General features: G+C 44.5%; 1 protein-coding gene across 1 annotated transcript in view; it reads left to right on the forward strand.

Moving 5' to 3' along the window:
* Positions 1-18,771, forward strand: part of Stard13 (StAR related lipid transfer domain containing 13) — a 209,077-nt gene that overhangs the window by 131,697 nt on the left and 58,609 nt on the right. The window contains 2 exon segments of the mRNA XM_052167519.1: positions 14,776-14,847; positions 18,650-18,731. Of these exon segments, the coding sequence (XP_052023479.1) occupies positions 14,776-14,847; positions 18,650-18,731 (154 nt within the window).

Raw genomic sequence — 18,771 nt, forward strand, 5'->3', positions numbered from 1 at the left:
GGGGGAGGACTTCGAAGGGACCAGAGCCAGCAGAAATGATTCTCCTGGTCAGCCCAGGACAGTGGGACAGCATCCAGATGTGCCCAGGACAGTGGGGCAACATCCAGATGTGCAGGCACTCTGCTGCCCAGGGCTATCCACAGACAATTCCACAGAGACAGGCTCACAACTAGGAGAGCAACGGTGCCTTCTTCTTTTGCAGGTTTCTTTATTTTTATGGACTATGCGGGAGTGTTCTGCCAGCATGTATGCATGTGAACCATGTGTTTAGGGTCAGAAGAGGGCATCAGATGCCCTGGAACTGATGTTAATGGTGGCTTGTGCTTGGTACCCGACTTGGGTCCCCTGCCAGAGCAGGTGCTCTTAGCTGCGGACTCATCTCTCCAGCCCCATGTTACCTCCTTTTCCTAGAGGGTTTCCCAGCTCCAGGGCACTGCATCATGTATGTTCCCATACTGGCACAGACCTGTGGGATTAGGGGAACTTGAGGATGTGACACATATGTCTTTGAGTTTCTTGGCCTCCCAATCTTCAGTTTGCCTTTCATAGGGTCACTCATACCTTCCATCAACATTCAGTGAATGCAAACCATTAACAAGACCTGACTTAGCCTAGGAACCAGAGATGTGGACTGGTGAGACAGCTCGGCGTATGCAAGCACTTGCCAAACCCCATAACCTGAGCTCCATCCACAGGACCCACGCAGGAGAGAGCTGGCTCCCTAAAGCTATCCCTTGATGCATGCATGCACACACACAATACAAAACAGATAAATGGTTTAAAAGTGTTTTTTTAAGGAAGTAGAGATGTGAAGATTCAGTTTACTAGGTGTTATTTATCTATGATGTCATAATTTAGACAACAAAATTGTTCAAGGATACTTGCAGCTTGATCTTTTATGTATTTAGAGAGAGAGAGAGAGAGAGAGAGAGAGAGAGAGAGAGAGAGAGAGAGATTATTTCACCATGTTTCAAAATTTGATGGACCTCATGATGCAGAATAGAACAGAACTGGCCATCTTAGACTTCTCCAAGGTACAAGGTTTTCTTCTTCTTGAGCAAAATGTGAGTGTTGCATGTAGTGATAGGATAAGCTGAGTAGCCTCAGCAGTAACAACAAATACACACACACACACACACACACACATATAGAAACAGAGAAAAAAAACAGAGAGACAAAGAGAGACAGACACAGGCGATCAGGCATATACACAACGAGGCATGCACACAGAAAGACATAGATCAAGAATGGAATTCACACAGAGAGGTATACACACACGCATGTGCACATACAGAGAGAGCAGTGTCTGTAGGCAGCAAGCTTTCCAAATCCTATCTAAAAGTCCCAGGCCAAGAACTCCCAGACAATGGAGAGGCACATGAGGCCCCAACCCCTAGCTGAGGAGCCATTGGTGGATATCGGTTCCTGTACACGGTAGTCCTCTTTCTTGCTAGGTTGCCTGGGTTATAGTGAAGAATTCCATACCCATGCATATAACTTGATTCAGTAGTTGGAGTCAGTGAATTTTTTATGGGAAGATACAGCATTGAGAGGAAGACTTTGGAGGAATTAGAGGTAGGGGAATGGGGACGGATATAATCAAAATATATCATATGCACCTATATAATTCTCAAAAGAATATATTTTAAAGCTTATTAGTAATTGTAAAACAGGGTTCTAGACCATCCATTAGTCTGACCAAGACAGGCTTCCTATCATTTTTTTAAGTGTGTGTGTGTGTGTGTGTGTTTACTTGTTCTTTAAAACAAATTCATGGAGAACTGTTTTCAAAAGTTTCTGTTCAACAATAGTTAGAGTTTGAGCAGACAGACAGCATTTATTATAATCTTTTAGGCATAAACTCACAGGAGTTCTGTGTCATACAGGTAACTGAATTTCAGTTTATTTGCATGATCTCTACATTACTTTGCATGTTGCATTCATACCAGGCAGAGGCAAGTATAGAACCCTAGCGTCACTTTCACAGTAAGAATGGACTTGGTAACCTGCTGCCCAGGAGGCTGGGGCCCTCTCACCGAGGTCAGTGACCTTGGGCTGCACATCCGCTCCCAACTTTCCAAGTCATTTATCCACGGAAGCCCTTTTCCTTTGCTCACGCTTACTCACCTCCTCAGATTTTCCTCCTGACATGGAAAAATCAATGTTCTACATGCGTTTCCCTTACTGAAGCCCACATGTCTGATAGAGATCTTTTCCCCAAGGTTCTGCTGTGTTTGGCTCAGTCATAAGACATCTTCGACCTTGAGATCACGGTGTATCAGGCATACAGAGGCTAATATTTTACTTATTAACCAGTAAGCACGGTGTACATTTTAATAGCAAACCCGCCTTCCTCGGGCTGGCACTCATATTCCCACTGTAAGAGCCACTTAGGAGAAGCCTCACTGCAGTCTTCAGAGTGTCACATCTCATTTATGACTCCAACACACAGGACTTAGTAGAGAGACTGTAATATAGCCTCCTGCGGAATACAGAATGACCCACATTAAGCGCCTTGTCAAAGGAGGAACTAGATGTGGGCTGACAGGTGCCACAGTGCCACAGGGCCCTCCAGCAGGCATGCATGTAAACCGGTAAGAACCTGCCACCAGGAAGGCGTGAGCTCTCGAGATTCCAAGGCTCTTGACAGGCAGACAGGAGGGGCACGCCACTGGAAACCATCTGAGTCAAAAGTCACAGCATCCGCTGGGCTTTCAAGATCACCTTATTGAAATGCACACCGTTGCTGTGAACCCCGGAGAACATTGCAGCCCCCACAGGGGTGTGCCTTCCTGGTTTGTACTGAAACCTGTTTGTCTCATCTGCCTGACTTAGAGCCCTTCCTGTCAGGAGCCAGGGGGTGTTCTAGAGCCCTTAACAGAGGCTTTCTCACCAGGGCACTCCACAGCTGCCTGTAGGATGAATAAATGTATCAATGCCTTCCATGTTTTAGGACAAATGAAGAGCTAAGTAGACAGAGGCAGACAACAGCCTCTGTCTATAGCAAAACTGACCTCCTGTACCTGTGGAATGGCTTTACCCCGATGCAGTCATGTGATCCTTTACAGCGCTGAGGGGATCTCTGTCCTGTGGTCTTGGTCTATAGCTAAGGAACCTGAGGCCTGTAAATTAGCCTGCGCAAGGTCAGGGGGGTCATGAGGCCTGAGAGGGACCTTAGTTCAGCCTTTGCTTCTGACCACCTTCAGCTCGGTGTCCTCCCTGTGTCCCCCTAGTCTGCTTGTGCCCTCAAATTCAGGACGGTTTTCTAGATAAAGTGGTAGACTCCGTTTAGAGAGGAAAGTATATTATTGAATAAGAAAGAAAAAACAGGACCAAAATGAAGCTAGGAGACATCTTTTATTGTTTGTTTTAACTTCCCTGGAAAGCAGTAACATTAATTTTGCATAAAAATGAGATTGTCTTCTCTGTTGAGATGTTTCTGATGCTCACTTTTAATGGATGTGCTAATTTCATGAGAAGGGGTTGTATTGTGAGTTTGAATATCTCGAACACAGATTTATGGAGTCTGTAGTCTACCAGTGTTCACTTGTTCATTTTTAAAAGATGTAGAATTTCCCCTTATTTATTTAGTCTTGTGTGTTGGCTCTCTCTCTCTCTCTCCCTCTCTCTCTTTCTCTCTCTGTATATATATCTCTCTCTCTCAAAGCAAACCTTGAAACTTCAGCAGTCAAGAAATACCAATCACACACCTAAAGTGAAATTCATCCTGGAAATTACGTAAATGCACACACAGGGGTTCAGAGACAAGAGAGCAACTGTGACTTAAGACATCTGCTGTCTGCATACCTCAGAGTCCCAGGAAGGGAGAGGTAGGAACGCAGCCCACCCTTGGCCTTGAACTTCCGGGCTTGTGTTGGTTTAAGGCATCCCTGTGGCATCCTTGAAGCAGAGCTGCATGTGTAAACTTCCACTTGGAATTTCCTCTGTAAGCCTGCTGAGAATACAAATCAGAACCATATGAGATGTGTCCTAATCCAGAATGTAAAATAACGTGGGAAATGTCACCCTAGAAACTACCCTGTGAGATTCACCCATTAGGACATGAACACTTTTTTTCTCTTTTCCTTTGAACAAAAGCCCCGGGAGAAATGAGTTTATTTTAAACTGGAGGGTATGGAAACCTTGGATGATAACAAGAGAGGGTCTTAAACTAATGGCAGATGGGAATACTATTTAGCCACCTAGAATATCTGAAAGGATAGCTGTTGGAATTGCCAACTGAAAATAAAGATTTATTAGGAGACTGTATAAGGGCAGGCAAGTTGGGTCAGCTGGTCAGAGTACTTGGTGCTAAAGCCAGACAACCTGTATCCAATCCCGAGAGCTCTCAGTGGAGGAAAGGACCAACTCCCGAACGCTTCCTTCTGTGATGGTCCCCTTCCCCTCACAAATGGCCTTCTGATTCAATGTCATGTCTGTACACATACACACATTTATTTATTGAAGTCTAGAATTATTCTATGAGAATAATGCAATACTTTCAGCTGATATTAATATCAGTGTGCCGTGTACTTAGAACACAGGCTAACACGAGTCAATCCTGTGTGTGTCTGATGGAGAAAGGGTTGTGTCTCAGACACAGTTCTATTGCCGTGAAAGGTTACCATGACCAGGTCACCTCTTATGAAAGAAAAAAATTAATTGAGGACTTGCTTGCAGTTTCCTAGTGTTAGTCCATGGCAGGAGTATGGAGCTGCAGCCTCTTCCACAGGCAGTGGGAGGAGAAGGAGAAGGACAGGGAGAGGGACTCAGATCGACAGACAGACAGACAGACAGACTGGCCCTTTCAGGGGCTTTTGAAACCTCACTGTCCACCCCTAGTTTCCCACTTTCTCCAACAAAGTCACCCCTCCTAATCCTTGTAATCCTTTCAAACAGTTCCAGTGCTAACCGTTCACATATATGTTTGGAAGCCATTCTTATTCAAACCACCACAGGTTCCGTTGGTCCGTCCATTTCCACCCTTTCAGTTAAAGCTTGGACTCCTCCACCGCAAAACAGGTCAAGCTATTCCAACTATGGGAACTCATTTATAAATGCCCTCCTGTGAGGACGTATTAATGAATGATAGCCCACCCCTCCCCTCCCCCAAATCCTAGTACTTAGGAACTATTTCTCCACTTGGCTGTCTCCTTGAAGAACACAGAGATAAATGAAGCAGCCACTGAGGGCAATGACAGCTTCATTTCTCGGGCCCTGTTCTTCTCTGGCCTGCGTGATGTGTAACATCCACGGAGCCAATACCATCCTCATTCAGCGCTCCAAAGCTACCAAGGGCACACTGGAAAACCCTCAGTCAACATTCCGTTTACAGTCTAAACCTATGCCAAGAAAGGGAAACACGCATATGCAGCATCAACTTATCAGTAGCCCGGTAGTAAAATTATTCCTGAGTTGTACAAGCATTTCCTTGGGGTTAAATGAAACAAAAACTGGTTTTATTTGACCCAGGTGTTGCAGTTGGAGGGAAGACTATCATAAGTCTTAAGGAAGGCGCCCCGGGCGTTGGCTGAGTCATGTTCTGCCTTGCCAGCCCTATGAGGAACCAAAGTATACCAAAAACACGGAGGCTGCTTGGCATCCCTTTCCCCTAAACATATCTGGGCTCTTTCTTTTACTCACAGTAAAAGATCATGAAAGCATCTGGAGTCTTTGCAGTCACAGAGCTGCGGAAGAGTTGAGGTAAACTGATCAGAGGTTGGATAACCTCTCCCAAGTACAGACATGCAGATGCGTCCTGAAAACAGCCTCGAGAGGAGCTTGAGTCCCTAAGAACATGCATACTTTTATATCTTTATAAATGAGTTTGAAGGGTTTGAGAGATGACTCAGCAATTAATAGCAATGGCCGCACTTGCAGAGGACCCAGGTGTGGCTCCTAGTACCTGTACGGTAGCTCACAACCATCTGTGTCTGTAGTTCCCAGGAATCTGATTCTGCCTGAGGCACCTGTACTCGAACACCACACACACACACACACACACACGAGCGCATGCACACTTACACATAAATAAAAAATAAACATTTTAAATGTCTTTAGAGTGGTGTAGGGTAGAAGAATGGCTCTTGGGAAGCAAGAAACCAACAGCCTGGTAGCTTACAACTGGGCAGGGGGTTTTAAAGCCCCTCCAGTGTAGTGTTTAACCCCCCTGCTGAGGAGCCAACATCTATTCAACTCCTGCAAGTTCTTCTTCACCTTTCTAGAAAAAGATAGAGAAGATTAGAGGGAGACAGTCTCCAAACTCCAAAAAGGATTACTAGCGCCTGTCCTCATGGTGGGTCAATATTCAAGGCACTTCAAGGCACTTTAGCTGACACCTGCAAATTCTGGCCTTTTGAATTGAATCAACTCTCTCCTCTCCCTACCTTGGTTTCCTTTGCTTGCCTGACTCCATCTTGAAGACTGACTTGGTTGGGAGGTAGCGGTAAGCAATATGTTCATGGCTTCGAAAGGCTGAGGATGTTCACACGCTTGTGAACACATGAAGCCTTCCTGGGAAATTCCACAAGTGCCTGATGGGAATAGTCTGTTCCGAATGAGAGAGAATAAAGCTGTCTGTTGCCTGATGGAAAGAGTGAGTCAGCAAAGCCTGGTCAGAAATTGGTCGGCCACACAGGCATATCTCCTGTCCCCATCCCCCCATCCCCCCATCCCTCCCATCCCCCCCCCCCCCACCCCGGTACAAATCAGTGAGGAGATTGTACATTTTAATCCCATTAAATACAGCGTTATGGGTGCAGAGAGTGGTGTTTTTATCCCTGAGGATTCCTTGTTCTGCTGCGACTGGACTTTGGGAGTCTTTTGTGGTCCAAGGGGACCTTTAACATTCTCTGAATTCACACACACTGGACCAGTAGGCAAGGATGCAAATTTTGGAGAAGAAATGATTACGGCTGTATTCATTTCTGTACCACGCCAGTAGACATTCAACTGCAGTTTCCAGTTGAAATAAAGGTTCCTGGTGTTTTCTATTTGCTTTGCATAGGGAATGACAGCTAGCGGCTTCCATTAGCTCGCAGAAGATGGCGCCGCTTCAGCAAACCTCTGAAACCATAGTGGAGGAAAACCACGGAAGTCTTATTATCCCTTGCTCCTGTTTTGTGCCAGTGGCTAATTTACTGTGACTCTGACCCCTCTGTCATCATTCTGAGACCTAGACTGAAGTGGCAACCCTACCTAGGACGTGGAGACTCATGATACAGGGACAAGAAAGGGGAAACAGGTGGAACAAGGGGACAACCCCTGAGCGGTTTGTTTTGGTTTTGAATTAGCATATATTGCTGCTGCAATGGGTGAAGTGGGCCTTATGGCTAAGCTAACCTCAGAGGAGAACCTCATGGCTGACGGAAAGCATTGACCACTGGAAGCATAAAGTGAAAAACTGATATGTATGTATATGCATACAGTATATGTAATTATATATTTGATTGTTTATTTAAAGGATTTAATATGGTATCTATAAAATAATTTGTAAATGTACATATATTGTAGATGTCATTACTATATGATGTGTGTCATATACACACATGATTCTCCCAACTTGGATGAAAAAGGATAATTTAAAACAGCCCTTCTGGTGACTAGAAATATTTCTTAAAATACACTTCCTTGCCTTTTACTCTAATAGAACTTATTTTAGCGAGTAGATTGGCTGCTACTCTAGCTTGCAGAACGGCATTTCAGAGTCAGGGGAAAAGGCTAGGATTCAGATGAAAGGGCCGAGCAGGGTGTGGGGGTGCACACCTTCTCTCGGGAGGAAGAGGCAGGCGGGTCTCTATGCCTTCGAAGCCAGCCTGGACCACAAACTGAGTTCTGAGACGGTCAGAGCTGTAACACAGAGAAACTCTGTTCTGAGATTGGGAGAGAGAGAGATGGAGAGGCTGGAAAGATAGGTCAGCAGTTAAATGTTCTGGCTACTCTTACTGAGAACCTGGCTTCAGTTCTGAGCACCCTTGTGGGGCCTCACAACTACTCACAACTACACACAACAGCCCTGGAGAATCTAGTGCCCCCGCTTCTGGCCTCAGTAAAAACTGCATTCATGAGAACATACCCACACACAAACACACACATAATATAAAAATAAAATAAATCTTAAAAACAAAGAATGAGTGATGGAATATTATATCAACATGTGACTGTGGCTTTGTAGAAAGAAATACACGTGCTCAGAGCTAGGTGTGTCTGTTCTGACAGGATGGAATTATTTGCCACAGAACAGTATGTGTCTCTGAACTCCCAGGTTTTACCTTCCTATGGTCACGACCTTGCAGATAGAAGTGTGTGGGGTTTTTTTTTTAATATTTATTTATTTTATTTATATGATCACTGTAGCTGTCTTCAGATGCACCAGAAGAGGGCATCAAATTCCATTACAGATGGTTGTGAGGCACCATGTGGTTGCTGGGAATTGAACTCAGGACCTCTGGAAGAACAGTCAGTGCTCTTAACCACTGAGCCATCTCTCCAGTCCCAGGAGTGTGTTTGTTACTATTCAAGGAAAAGGTTGCTTAAAACCATGGTGAGATAAAGCAGGTGTTTATAAATTGACTTGATGTTCTGAAAAGCATAATGATTGGTAATCTTAAATTTGCCCTAAATAATCTATACTTTAGCTTCCCCATCATTACTTAAAATATCAGAAGATCATATAAAGAAAATGTTATACAGAAAGGCATATTTGGTATATATGAATATATATATGAATTATTCAGGTATTGAAAACATCAAAATGGACTTAATACATATTCACAAAAGTGCAGGAAAAAAATAATAGATCCTGACATCAGGTGAAATTGAAGGTGGAGAAAACCATAATCTGCTGCCTATACCTGTAATTTAGTTTATAAAGCCCTCCTGGGAGAAGGATCTGGGGAAGTGTGTGCTCTGTGTAATCTTAACGAGCACCTTATTCACGGCCATATAGAGACGAGATGAATAGTCTGACATAAATTTGGACTGAATTCGCCTCGTATCTGACCAAAGAAATACGCATTTAATAAGCAGGGCCTTCACTTGAGAAGTTCTCTGTAAAGATGAAGGTGTCATTTGCCTTAAGTAGTACATTCATCATGAACCTCACTCATCAGTATGAATTATCCTAAACCTATAACTGCAAGCCGGTTGAAATCTTAATACCTTCCAGATACCATAATACTGGTAATTGTGTAATTGTATTCAAGGAGATATCTTGTGGTAACTGAGCCACCCCTCACTGCTAGGAAGACCTTTAAGAACTCAATAGACAGTATGCTTGCTGGTTAAATGGAAGGAAAAAGCCATCGTTCCCCAAACCCACTTTCTTGAATCGCTCCTGTTGAGTGGTTTCATGAACATTTAGGAAGTAGCTGCTACACATTGGAGCCAGCCGGTCTGTGAAGGTTGCGGGAGATTCGTAAGGACGGTGCTTGGGAATACGCCAGTAATAAAACTCCCGTAATGAACTCCAGTAATAAAGCCCACAGTAGAGGAGTCCTGGTTCCTTCTAGCCAGCCAGATTCCTGATAATACATTCTAACGTGGCCCTGGCTTGACTATTTGGTCATTTAGAAAGACTACTTAAGGCCTTTGGGATAGCTAGGGAAGACTGTGCTGCGCAAAGCACACGGACCCAAATGTACTCAAAGCACTTAGCTAGGCATTTCTGTTTTGATGGAAGCACCAGTTTCATACACACAATAATCCATAACTTAATAGGAACTCTGCAAACTTGTGCAGCAAATCCTTCGAGCTCAGTAAAGCTCTCGCCTTGACTAGGGTCATCCTGAGACTGGTACAGCCACTGTTTGTGCCTAAGTCGCCAAGTAGTCTCTCCTTTAAGCAACATTGTGTCCATCTCCTTCTGCCTTCAGTTGGCACTGGGAGGACTTAACTGAAGTGTTTTATCTCCGCTACGTTGGTAGTTATAACCTGCAGCAAAACGCAACTTGGTGGTGTTCCAATATCACATATTTAAGAAATCATTCCCAACAAAGTAAGTTTCATATTTTTATAAATAGCATCATTATATGGGAACAGCCTCACAGTGTATAATTATGTTTGTGAGCAGCAGTCAAGCTAAGATATTATGATGTCACCACTCAAGCAGATACCATACATTAAATTATGTGTTGGTCATAGGACAAGAGTTAATTCTACTTTGATTGTACCTTTCAGGTTTTCTTCAATAAATGTTTCTAAAACTGAACCTGTACAATTATTTTTAAAAAAAAAAATACTATTTTGTAAAAACATGTCACTAGTCAGACGTTTGTTTCTACAGTGTCTTTATTCTCATACCCACGGGAACACACGACTTTCTAGCACTGTTGAGATAGTGCCCCCTCTAGTAGGTCCCCATACCCCCAGTCCCACCAAGTCTGTCACTCAACAGATTCTCTGTCTTACTCTAAGCACCAGAGAGTACCCAGCCCCAAACAGATGCCTACTGAAATTGTTGCAAAAGCCAATCAGAAGCCTGCTTGCTTTTTTGTACAGACCGATTACTAAATGAAAAACTGAAAAGCTAAGTTGTTTTCAGCTCCCAAATGCAGCTGACATGAAACCATAGGGTTCCTGTCTACACTGTGGGAGAAGGAAGCTTTTCAGGGACACAGGTGTTAGACGGCTTGGGAATCGGGGAGGTCAACCTCCCTTAAACCAACCAGAAGAGGTTCCGCCGTTGGAACTGGATCGTGTTGACTTATCCTCTGTCCCTAGCACCCAGGCTGTGCATGTGCTCTGTCTTTGGTTCACATGTTATCTGATGGAGGAGCTTAGTGTCTATTGGGTTCATGTCTGCATAGGGTTTTGGGTAGCCTCCAAAAGAACATTGCCCAAAATTAGGTAACTGCTGTAGAGTCAAATGACATTATTACCTGGACTACTTACAAAACTGATATAGGAGGACGTGGGAAGAGGGCTCTATCGGTAAAGTACTCACCATGCAAGTTTGATGCCAGGACATACCAGTCTCAGTGGTGCATGCCGGCACAGAGATAGTGGAGGTGGAAAGTTCCCCAGGCCTGGCTGGCCAGGTAGTCTAGCTAAATGTTGAATTCTTGATTCAGTAAGAAGGACAGACATTGTCTCAAGCAACAAGGCAGACAACAACAAAGACAGGTCAACCTTAGACCCCCACATTCTCACACTTGCGTGTGGCCATCTGCATACACATGTACACTTGAACATGTGCACACTCATATTAACACACACACACACATACACACACACACTCCTTACCTAATTCTGTAGAAGTCTTGCCATGATACCAAGTCAAATGGGCTACATTCTCCCCAGCAAAGATCAATAGTCCTTTTGATTTCTCTTTCCATAACTTGAGGTACCGAGGTCTACTTCATAAACCATTGAACAACAACATCAAAAATAACAGAAATAGTTCAAGAGTTCGGTGAGCACAGTGAGATGTCACATAGTCCCACAGGACCCACTCTATCACCCTGGGAGCGGAGTCACCTTTCTGTCCCACATGGACACACCGTATGTGTTACCTGTCTAATAGTCCCTTGGAAGCCATCTTGGTTATTGAATCCAAAGTCATGGCATATACTGGGTTTAGACTACAATCTGGGTTTCAGCATCCAGTGGGACTCTTGGGTCACATCCCTGCAGGTAAAAGGGGACATCTCTAGTCCAATGATGTTAGAGGTCTGTGGGCCCTTTCGTCCAGTGGCATTCTTGAGTTCCACCTCCATAGCTTGTGTTTTCTTCTTCAAGAGAGCAGTGATGAGTTGATCCATTCCTGGACCTGCTACATGTACAGGTGAGGTCTGCAAATGGGGACAAACAGAATAGTGAAATGTGATTTTAATGGCACTAAATGCCTTTGCATAATACACTGATGGTTACTGAGAGTGCATTAAAGAATAAATGTCCATGGCTTTCCTCGTTGAGTGTCATTTAAATCCCATTAGATAGAGCCTTGTGAAATGGCACTGGCATTATGACTCCATTCTAATTTTCCTGTGTTTTGGCCGCTGCCAAGGCCCGGGGGATACAGCATCTGTGCGATTGGTGTTAGAAGGGACTGTGGGTAAGCATTACACATTGTAAGGCCCCTCTCCAATTCAGCTCAACAGTCAGAGTGAAATTTTGTGGTAGCTTTGCTGCTGGTTCGCGGGTTTGTTTTGCTCTTCAATTGAGATGTCAAGACTGTAGGCCAGCAGCCACACTCCCTTCTGTTCTGCTCGTGTTTGCCTGCCAAGCTACCCGATACTGAGTGCATACACACAGCTGTTAGGCCCTTCAGATGAACTGAATCCTGTCTCGTTATGTAATGAATGACTGTTGTCTCTTGATAGATTCTAACTCTCCCTGCTCTCCCGGTCTCCACTTATCTAACATTAGTAGCTTGTCTTATCATAGTGACAAGATTCCTGAAAGAATACATTTTAGAAAGGGTCTGCTTTGCCTCACAGTTGGAGGGGATCCAGTTTGGCATGGTGGGGACAGGCCTGCTCATATCTGGATAGTCTGGGGAGCACAGAGGTCAGTGGAAAAGAGACTGACCTATATAGAACTCTAGTGCCACCCCCACCCCCACTGACCCACCCCCTGCAGCTAGGTCCCACCCCCCTAAGGTTCTACCACCTTCCAAACAAAATACCACCACCATGTGGTGACCAGGCAGTCGCGATCCCTTAACCTTAAGGCTTGTTTTCCATCCAACCAGAATGCATGGTATCACTTTCTGTACTCTCATTTTTAAACCCTGTGTGTCCTTAAAACCAAACAAGTCCTCCAGTAGGAAGATTCTTACTGAATCTTACTGGAGACTGCGTTTGGTAGACTTTTAGGCAAATAGAAAGGCAGTTGTGTGTGAACAGCCACAGTCTAAAAGAGCCTCTGTCACCATGGCCTGGTGAGTGGCGGTTTCTAATTTGCTACTATTTACTCCTTGCAATTTGTGATTTGAATATGAAACCTAAAGACCTCATCATAAGAGGTTTAAAAGCATAGTTTATTTGAATGACTGATGTAGACAGGTTCTACTTAAGGGTGGATTATTTGTGTTTGTGTATGAAAGATAGTTTAGTTCATTAGCAGAGTTCCTACGGGGGAAATGAAGTGGCTTTATGTGCAATCTCTCTACCTCCCCTCCGCCCAGCCCTCTACCTGGCTATAGTTCTCAGGCCTAGCAGATTTTTTAGACAGATCCCTGGCTCTCTAGTTTCCCTACATCTTGCTGTCATTTAGTTCCAGGGCTCTAATGTCCTGTGTTTACCCGCATTCCCAGCTCTCTCGGAACTCCCTGTCTGCTATGACACGCCTGACTTGTCCATCTGTCCGTTGTCTCCCTGTGTCTTCACTCCCTGCCTCTCTGGGGCTTTCTTGCTTAAAGCTATGTTTTAATCATAGTACAAACAAAAGTAAAACAGAAAAACCCATAGAATTTGTGTGACTCACTAGAAAATGCAGGACTCTTGGATTCCTTACCCACTTATAGAACTGAGCTTAAAGCGAGTCTGGAAATCTATTTTCTCATTTCTCTCATTCATCTGTTTCACGATGAATACGCAATCCATGCTGGTCAGAAGTCGCAGAAACTCCTCAACTCAGACAAAAATCAGAACTTGAAACTTCTGTCTCTGGTGTGGGAACAGATTAGGGATACTGAGGAAGAAAGCACCTCTGTAGGGGCTAACATCTGGCCTTTGGCTTGTTTTCTTAATGTAAATTAAATGGCTTTGTCATGTCAAACATGACAGAGGAGCCTTTATTATGAGAGGGCGTAGTCTCAGGCCTGTGGCCCATGTTAGTATAGATGTTTTTTGTGCACAGGGTTCAAGAAAGGCCTTTACTAGAAGTTTTGACTGCAGAGGAAAATAGAAACTCATTGACTGAGCACCCCAGTGGCCTCGGAAGGCTTTGGTTGGGACATTTCCCTCGGCTTTTTACTCCTATTTGGAGAAACTGAACTTTTGACAGATGGACTTCTTTCCCCTAGGCTGATGTTTATCTAAGAGTGTGGTGGTTGAGAAATAATCCAGAATTCACAGGTCAGGGAATGGCCTGGTTTACACACACAGTCCCTCCTCCACCCATCTCACCCCACAGATTCCCTAGGGGGAGGGAGTGGTTGCTGGTGTATCCACTCCACAAATGCTCGCCCAAAGGACCCACCAGCCTCTTGGGTGTGGCCCTCTCCATTCGGGCAGCTCCCTGAGACCTAGGTCTCAGGATCTTCTTCCCTCTGCACTCCAAGTTTGAAATCAGTCCAATATGCTTAGCCAGTGAACATCTTCAGGCAACGCGCTGGGAATTAAAACCGTCGGTGAGACTGGATTTTTGTAATGCCTTCGTTTGTGAGAAAATAGACTACCCTGTTGTGTTTTTTGATCCTGAATGGAAGAGTAAGGTTGAATAAATAATCTCAGGTTTATCTTGCAAAGTTATAAAGGGCCCATTAAAAAGAGGATTATAATTATTATAATAAGTCTTTCTTCCCCTCCCTCGTCTCCTAGTTTCTTGGTGCATAAAGACATACTTTTCCCTGTGGGACACTCAGCCTTCGTGCCCTGCCCTGGGAGGTTGGTTATCATCCATAACTGTGGCTCCACAGAGAAGATAACCAGAGCACGCCCACAACCAATGCTTCGTGTGGCCCGCACCTTCACTGCATCCTGCTCCTGGGTAGGCTGACCTGCGAAGGACTCCCTGGGAGCAGCACTGCCTCCTAAGGCCTCACACGGAGGACACCAGCAGAACTGAGGTCTGTTATCAGACTCACGATGCTCTTGTTCTTGTATTTTTCAGAAATCGAGGCGAAGGAAGCATGTGACTGGCTCCGAGCTGCAGGGTTCCCACAATACGCTCAGCTGTATGAAGGTATGTGAGCCTTTCCCTCCTTCCTTACACCGAGAACCAACCACGTCCCTGCCTAGCACTCACTGGGCGGCTCACCGGGTGGGCATTCGCTCTGACATACTGTGGATTTGCGACCTTCCCCCTCAGCCTTGGTAAAGCTCAACTTCTTCTGCTGCACTTGGAATAGCGCCCCTGCCTCCACACTGACCCTTCACCTTCTGCTCCCCTGCGGATTCCCACCCAACTCTTTAACTTCTTCTCAGTGTCTGCCGAGACTCGCTTTCCAGAACGTTCTGCATGTTCTTTCTTGTTGTATCATTGGGCTCAGTTTTCTTGAGGTTGTTTTGAATTCATTGTTAATAAATTTCCTAGAAGTCTCAAAACTAGTTGTTTTGGGATGGCCCTTATTTATGCTTATTTTACACAAAAAATGTTATGGGTCAGATGTCAGTCTTTTGAGTTTTAAGTAAGTGGCTTTTTTTTTTTTTGCCAATATCCTTTTTTTTTTTAACATCCTTGTTTTTTAGTTAATAGCAAATAACTATTCACCATCTTAGTTTCTTTTCTATCACTGTAATAAAACACCTTGACCAAGGCAACTTATTTTTTAAAAAAATGTTTACTTGGGACTTAAGTTACCATGGCAGGGAGCGCAGCAGCAGGCGGGCACCGGGCTGCATCAGTAGCCGGGAGTTGACATCTGATTCCCAGAGGCAGAAAGGGGAAATACTGGGAATTGCATGAGCTTTTGAAAGCTCAAAGTCCTTTCCCACCTACACCCCTCTCCCAACGAGGCCACACCTCTGAATGCTTCCCAACTAGGGAGCAGGCACTCAAACAAGCTGAGCCTGTGGGGCCCAGGGTGGTTCTCACTGACCCACCGTCCTCATCTAACTGTATCTTATGTTGTCTAAGTTCATGATTAAATCTTGGATGCCTTGTAGGTCCATCCTTCTGCGTCAGGAAGCAGTCAGGTCCCAGGTGTGACCAAACGACACACCTGAGGGCTTCTATGGAAATTAAAGCCAGTAGTATTTTTTATTATAGAGTTGTGAATAAGATACACACAAACCAGGAGGAGCCAAGGGTGTATCAGAGCTGTCACTACCACAGGCCCAAAGTGGAGGGCGTCAGAGCGCAGAAACAAAGAGCCTTCCACATGCCCTGGAGGAGGCACACAGCCGGCGAAGGGAGGAGCTAGGGGAGGAGCCAGGGGAGGAGCCAAGGGTGGCAGCCAGGGGAGGAACCAGGGGAGGAGCCAGGGGAGGAGCCAAGGGTGGCAGCCAGGGGAGGAACCAGGGGAGGAGCCAAGGGGCAGCCAGGGGCGGAGCCAGGGAGGAGCCAGGGGAGGATCCAGGGGAGGAGCCAAGGGCAGAGTCTGGATGCCATCCACCTGCACAAAAGCTTAAAGCACAGTGCAGGATGGGAGAGAAGGTCTGAGGCTCAAAGGACAGCACCTAGCACACGGAAGCAGCTTCTCTTTCCAGTGGCGCAAACATTGTGTTGTGCTCTGTGTGTGTGTGTGTGTGTGTGTGTGTGTGTGTGTAGGAAAGAGACTACAAATAAAGGGCTCATAAAGAGCCCTTTATGAAAGGGTTCCTTCCTGTCCTTTTGCCAAAAGTCTCTCTTTTATATTAAAAACCAAAAGTTTAGTTTTTTCTACTTTGGTCATTTCAATTCTGTAAAGACATAGGAGAGTTAATGTTGGGATGTAGTTTGAATCTTGGACTCTTTTAGAAAAAAGTTTTCAGAGGGTCATACATAACCTTTTAGACAAGAAAGGAAGGAAGGAAGACACAGAAAAGGAAGGAAGGAAGAAAGAAAGAGAGAAAGAGAAAGAGAAGAGAGAGAGAGAGATGATTGCTATAGTTTAAATCTAAACAACCCCAACCATCAATTTACTAATTAGGAAGGGAAAGCCCAGGATGTTAAGTGACCTTGGTCCTAGTTAGGTTTTCTGTTACTGTGACAAACACCATGACCCAAATAAGAAGGAAATGGTTTGTTTTAGCTTACAGCACTCAGGCCACATTCCCTCTCTGAAGGAAGGCAGGGCAGGAGTGGATCCAGAGGCCAAGGAGGGGTGCTGCTTACTGTCTTGCTCCTCATGCCTTGCCCAGCCTGCTTTCTTATAGAACCCAGGACGACTAGCGGAGGGGTGGCACCACCCACAATGAGCAGGAACCTCCCACATCAATCATTAATCAAGATAATGTCCCATGTGTTTGTCTGCAGGCCAATATCACGGAGGAACTTTCTCAGTTAAGATTTCCTCTTCCCAAACACGTCTTGGCTTGTGTCAAGTCAAAAGAAAAACAAGCAGCTATATGGATGGATGAAAAATTTAAAAATCCAGTCTTTTTCATTCTTGATGAATCATATATACATACATATACATACACATACACAAACACATATACATACACATATATATACATATACACACCTACACATACATATGCAACATACACATATACATATGATGATATAGCTACTATGAGATTTAATGTGAGCAGTCCATAAGTATCTAAGATGTGCTATAGCTCAGAAACATCTACATGCCAGATTGTTTAACCCATATATATTACATAAATATAATGAGAACAGAGCTTGCTTTGTGACTGCTATTAATCAAAAACTAATATTAGGCAAATGTTCACATTTCTGCCATAAGTAGCCGGCATGATTGCGATACTTACTTTACAGTTGAGGGAAAGTTACTTGCCCAGAGCAACCGAGCAAAGAAGTGTGTACTTTAAACCCTGGGCTCCTATATCTCCTTCTCACTGTGATGTGCCACCACTTGCCAGGAGGGTGAGGGACTCAGTCACTGTGAAATACTTTGAGTTCATCCACTTGAGTGGATTCTTTTTTATAAAGGCAAGTGGTTATTATGTCTTAGAATTGGAATGTCTACAGCCAAGTAAACATGTCAGTAAACTGGTGTGTTTAAACTTTTACTGTGTGGCCCGTGCTCTAAAGAGAAAAAGATGTGTCCCCCAAACGGGGGTAGTGTCTGCTTCCCACTCAGAGGAGGATTTAGAAACGTTAGCTTCATTATAACTGGGAAGACATGGGAAGTACAAAAGACACAGCAGTCATAGTGACTGACATTAAAACTGGCCTTGGCCGCTGTGTCAAGTGATGGCAAGAGGTTTTCCTATGTAAAAGACGCACCTAAAATGAAAGCCACGTTCTGCGTATTGACAGTTGCCACCCCAGTTGGCATGAGTCCTCTTCTGGGAACAGTCATGGGGTTGGAATCTCTTCTTTTGTGGCATCAATTCAGGGACTTCAAGACGACTGAAAATTTTGCTACCAAAAGAAGGAAGGAAGGGAGGGAGGAAGGGAGGGAAGAAGGAAGGAAGGAAAGGAAAAACATCTGAGAGTATTAAGCTTGGACTATTTTTGGAAATGTCCTTTTTGAAGGAGAAAAAGTTTGCCAAACTAAGAACTCTATGAAGTCATCTGTCTGCGCCCTATCCTGTGGTGAGCAGGAAGAATGTAGAAGCTGCTCTTCATGTCTTCCTGAGGAATGTCAGATAAGGATGGACATAAAGGACCCTTGGCATGCAATCTTGACCAAGGCTTAGGTGCTTGTTTTCATATTTTGCACTTACACCGCATTCTCAAAAGCACTTTCTGTGATTAAAAATAACACCGTGTGCTATTTTTAAATTCCATCAGCAATAACAATAAGCAATAACTGTGATTTAAGATTTAAGAAACGGTGGTTTGTGCAGAACTTGGCGGCCTGAGTTCATTGGCCAGTGGTCACATGCAGCAAAAGGCATAAGCCTCTGTCTCCTCCTTTCTCTCTTAGATTCGCAGTTTCCCATCAACATTGTGGCTGTCAAAAAAGACCATGATTTTCTCGAAAGGGACCTTGTAGAACCTCTTTGCAGGTAAGCCAGATGAGTGAAGTAACTCTGGTTTTTGCTTCTT

This window comes from Apodemus sylvaticus, chromosome 22 (genome assembly GCF_947179515.1).
Source record: "Apodemus sylvaticus chromosome 22, mApoSyl1.1, whole genome shotgun sequence".
In the NCBI taxonomy this organism is placed as follows: Eukaryota; Metazoa; Chordata; class Mammalia; order Rodentia; family Muridae; genus Apodemus; species Apodemus sylvaticus.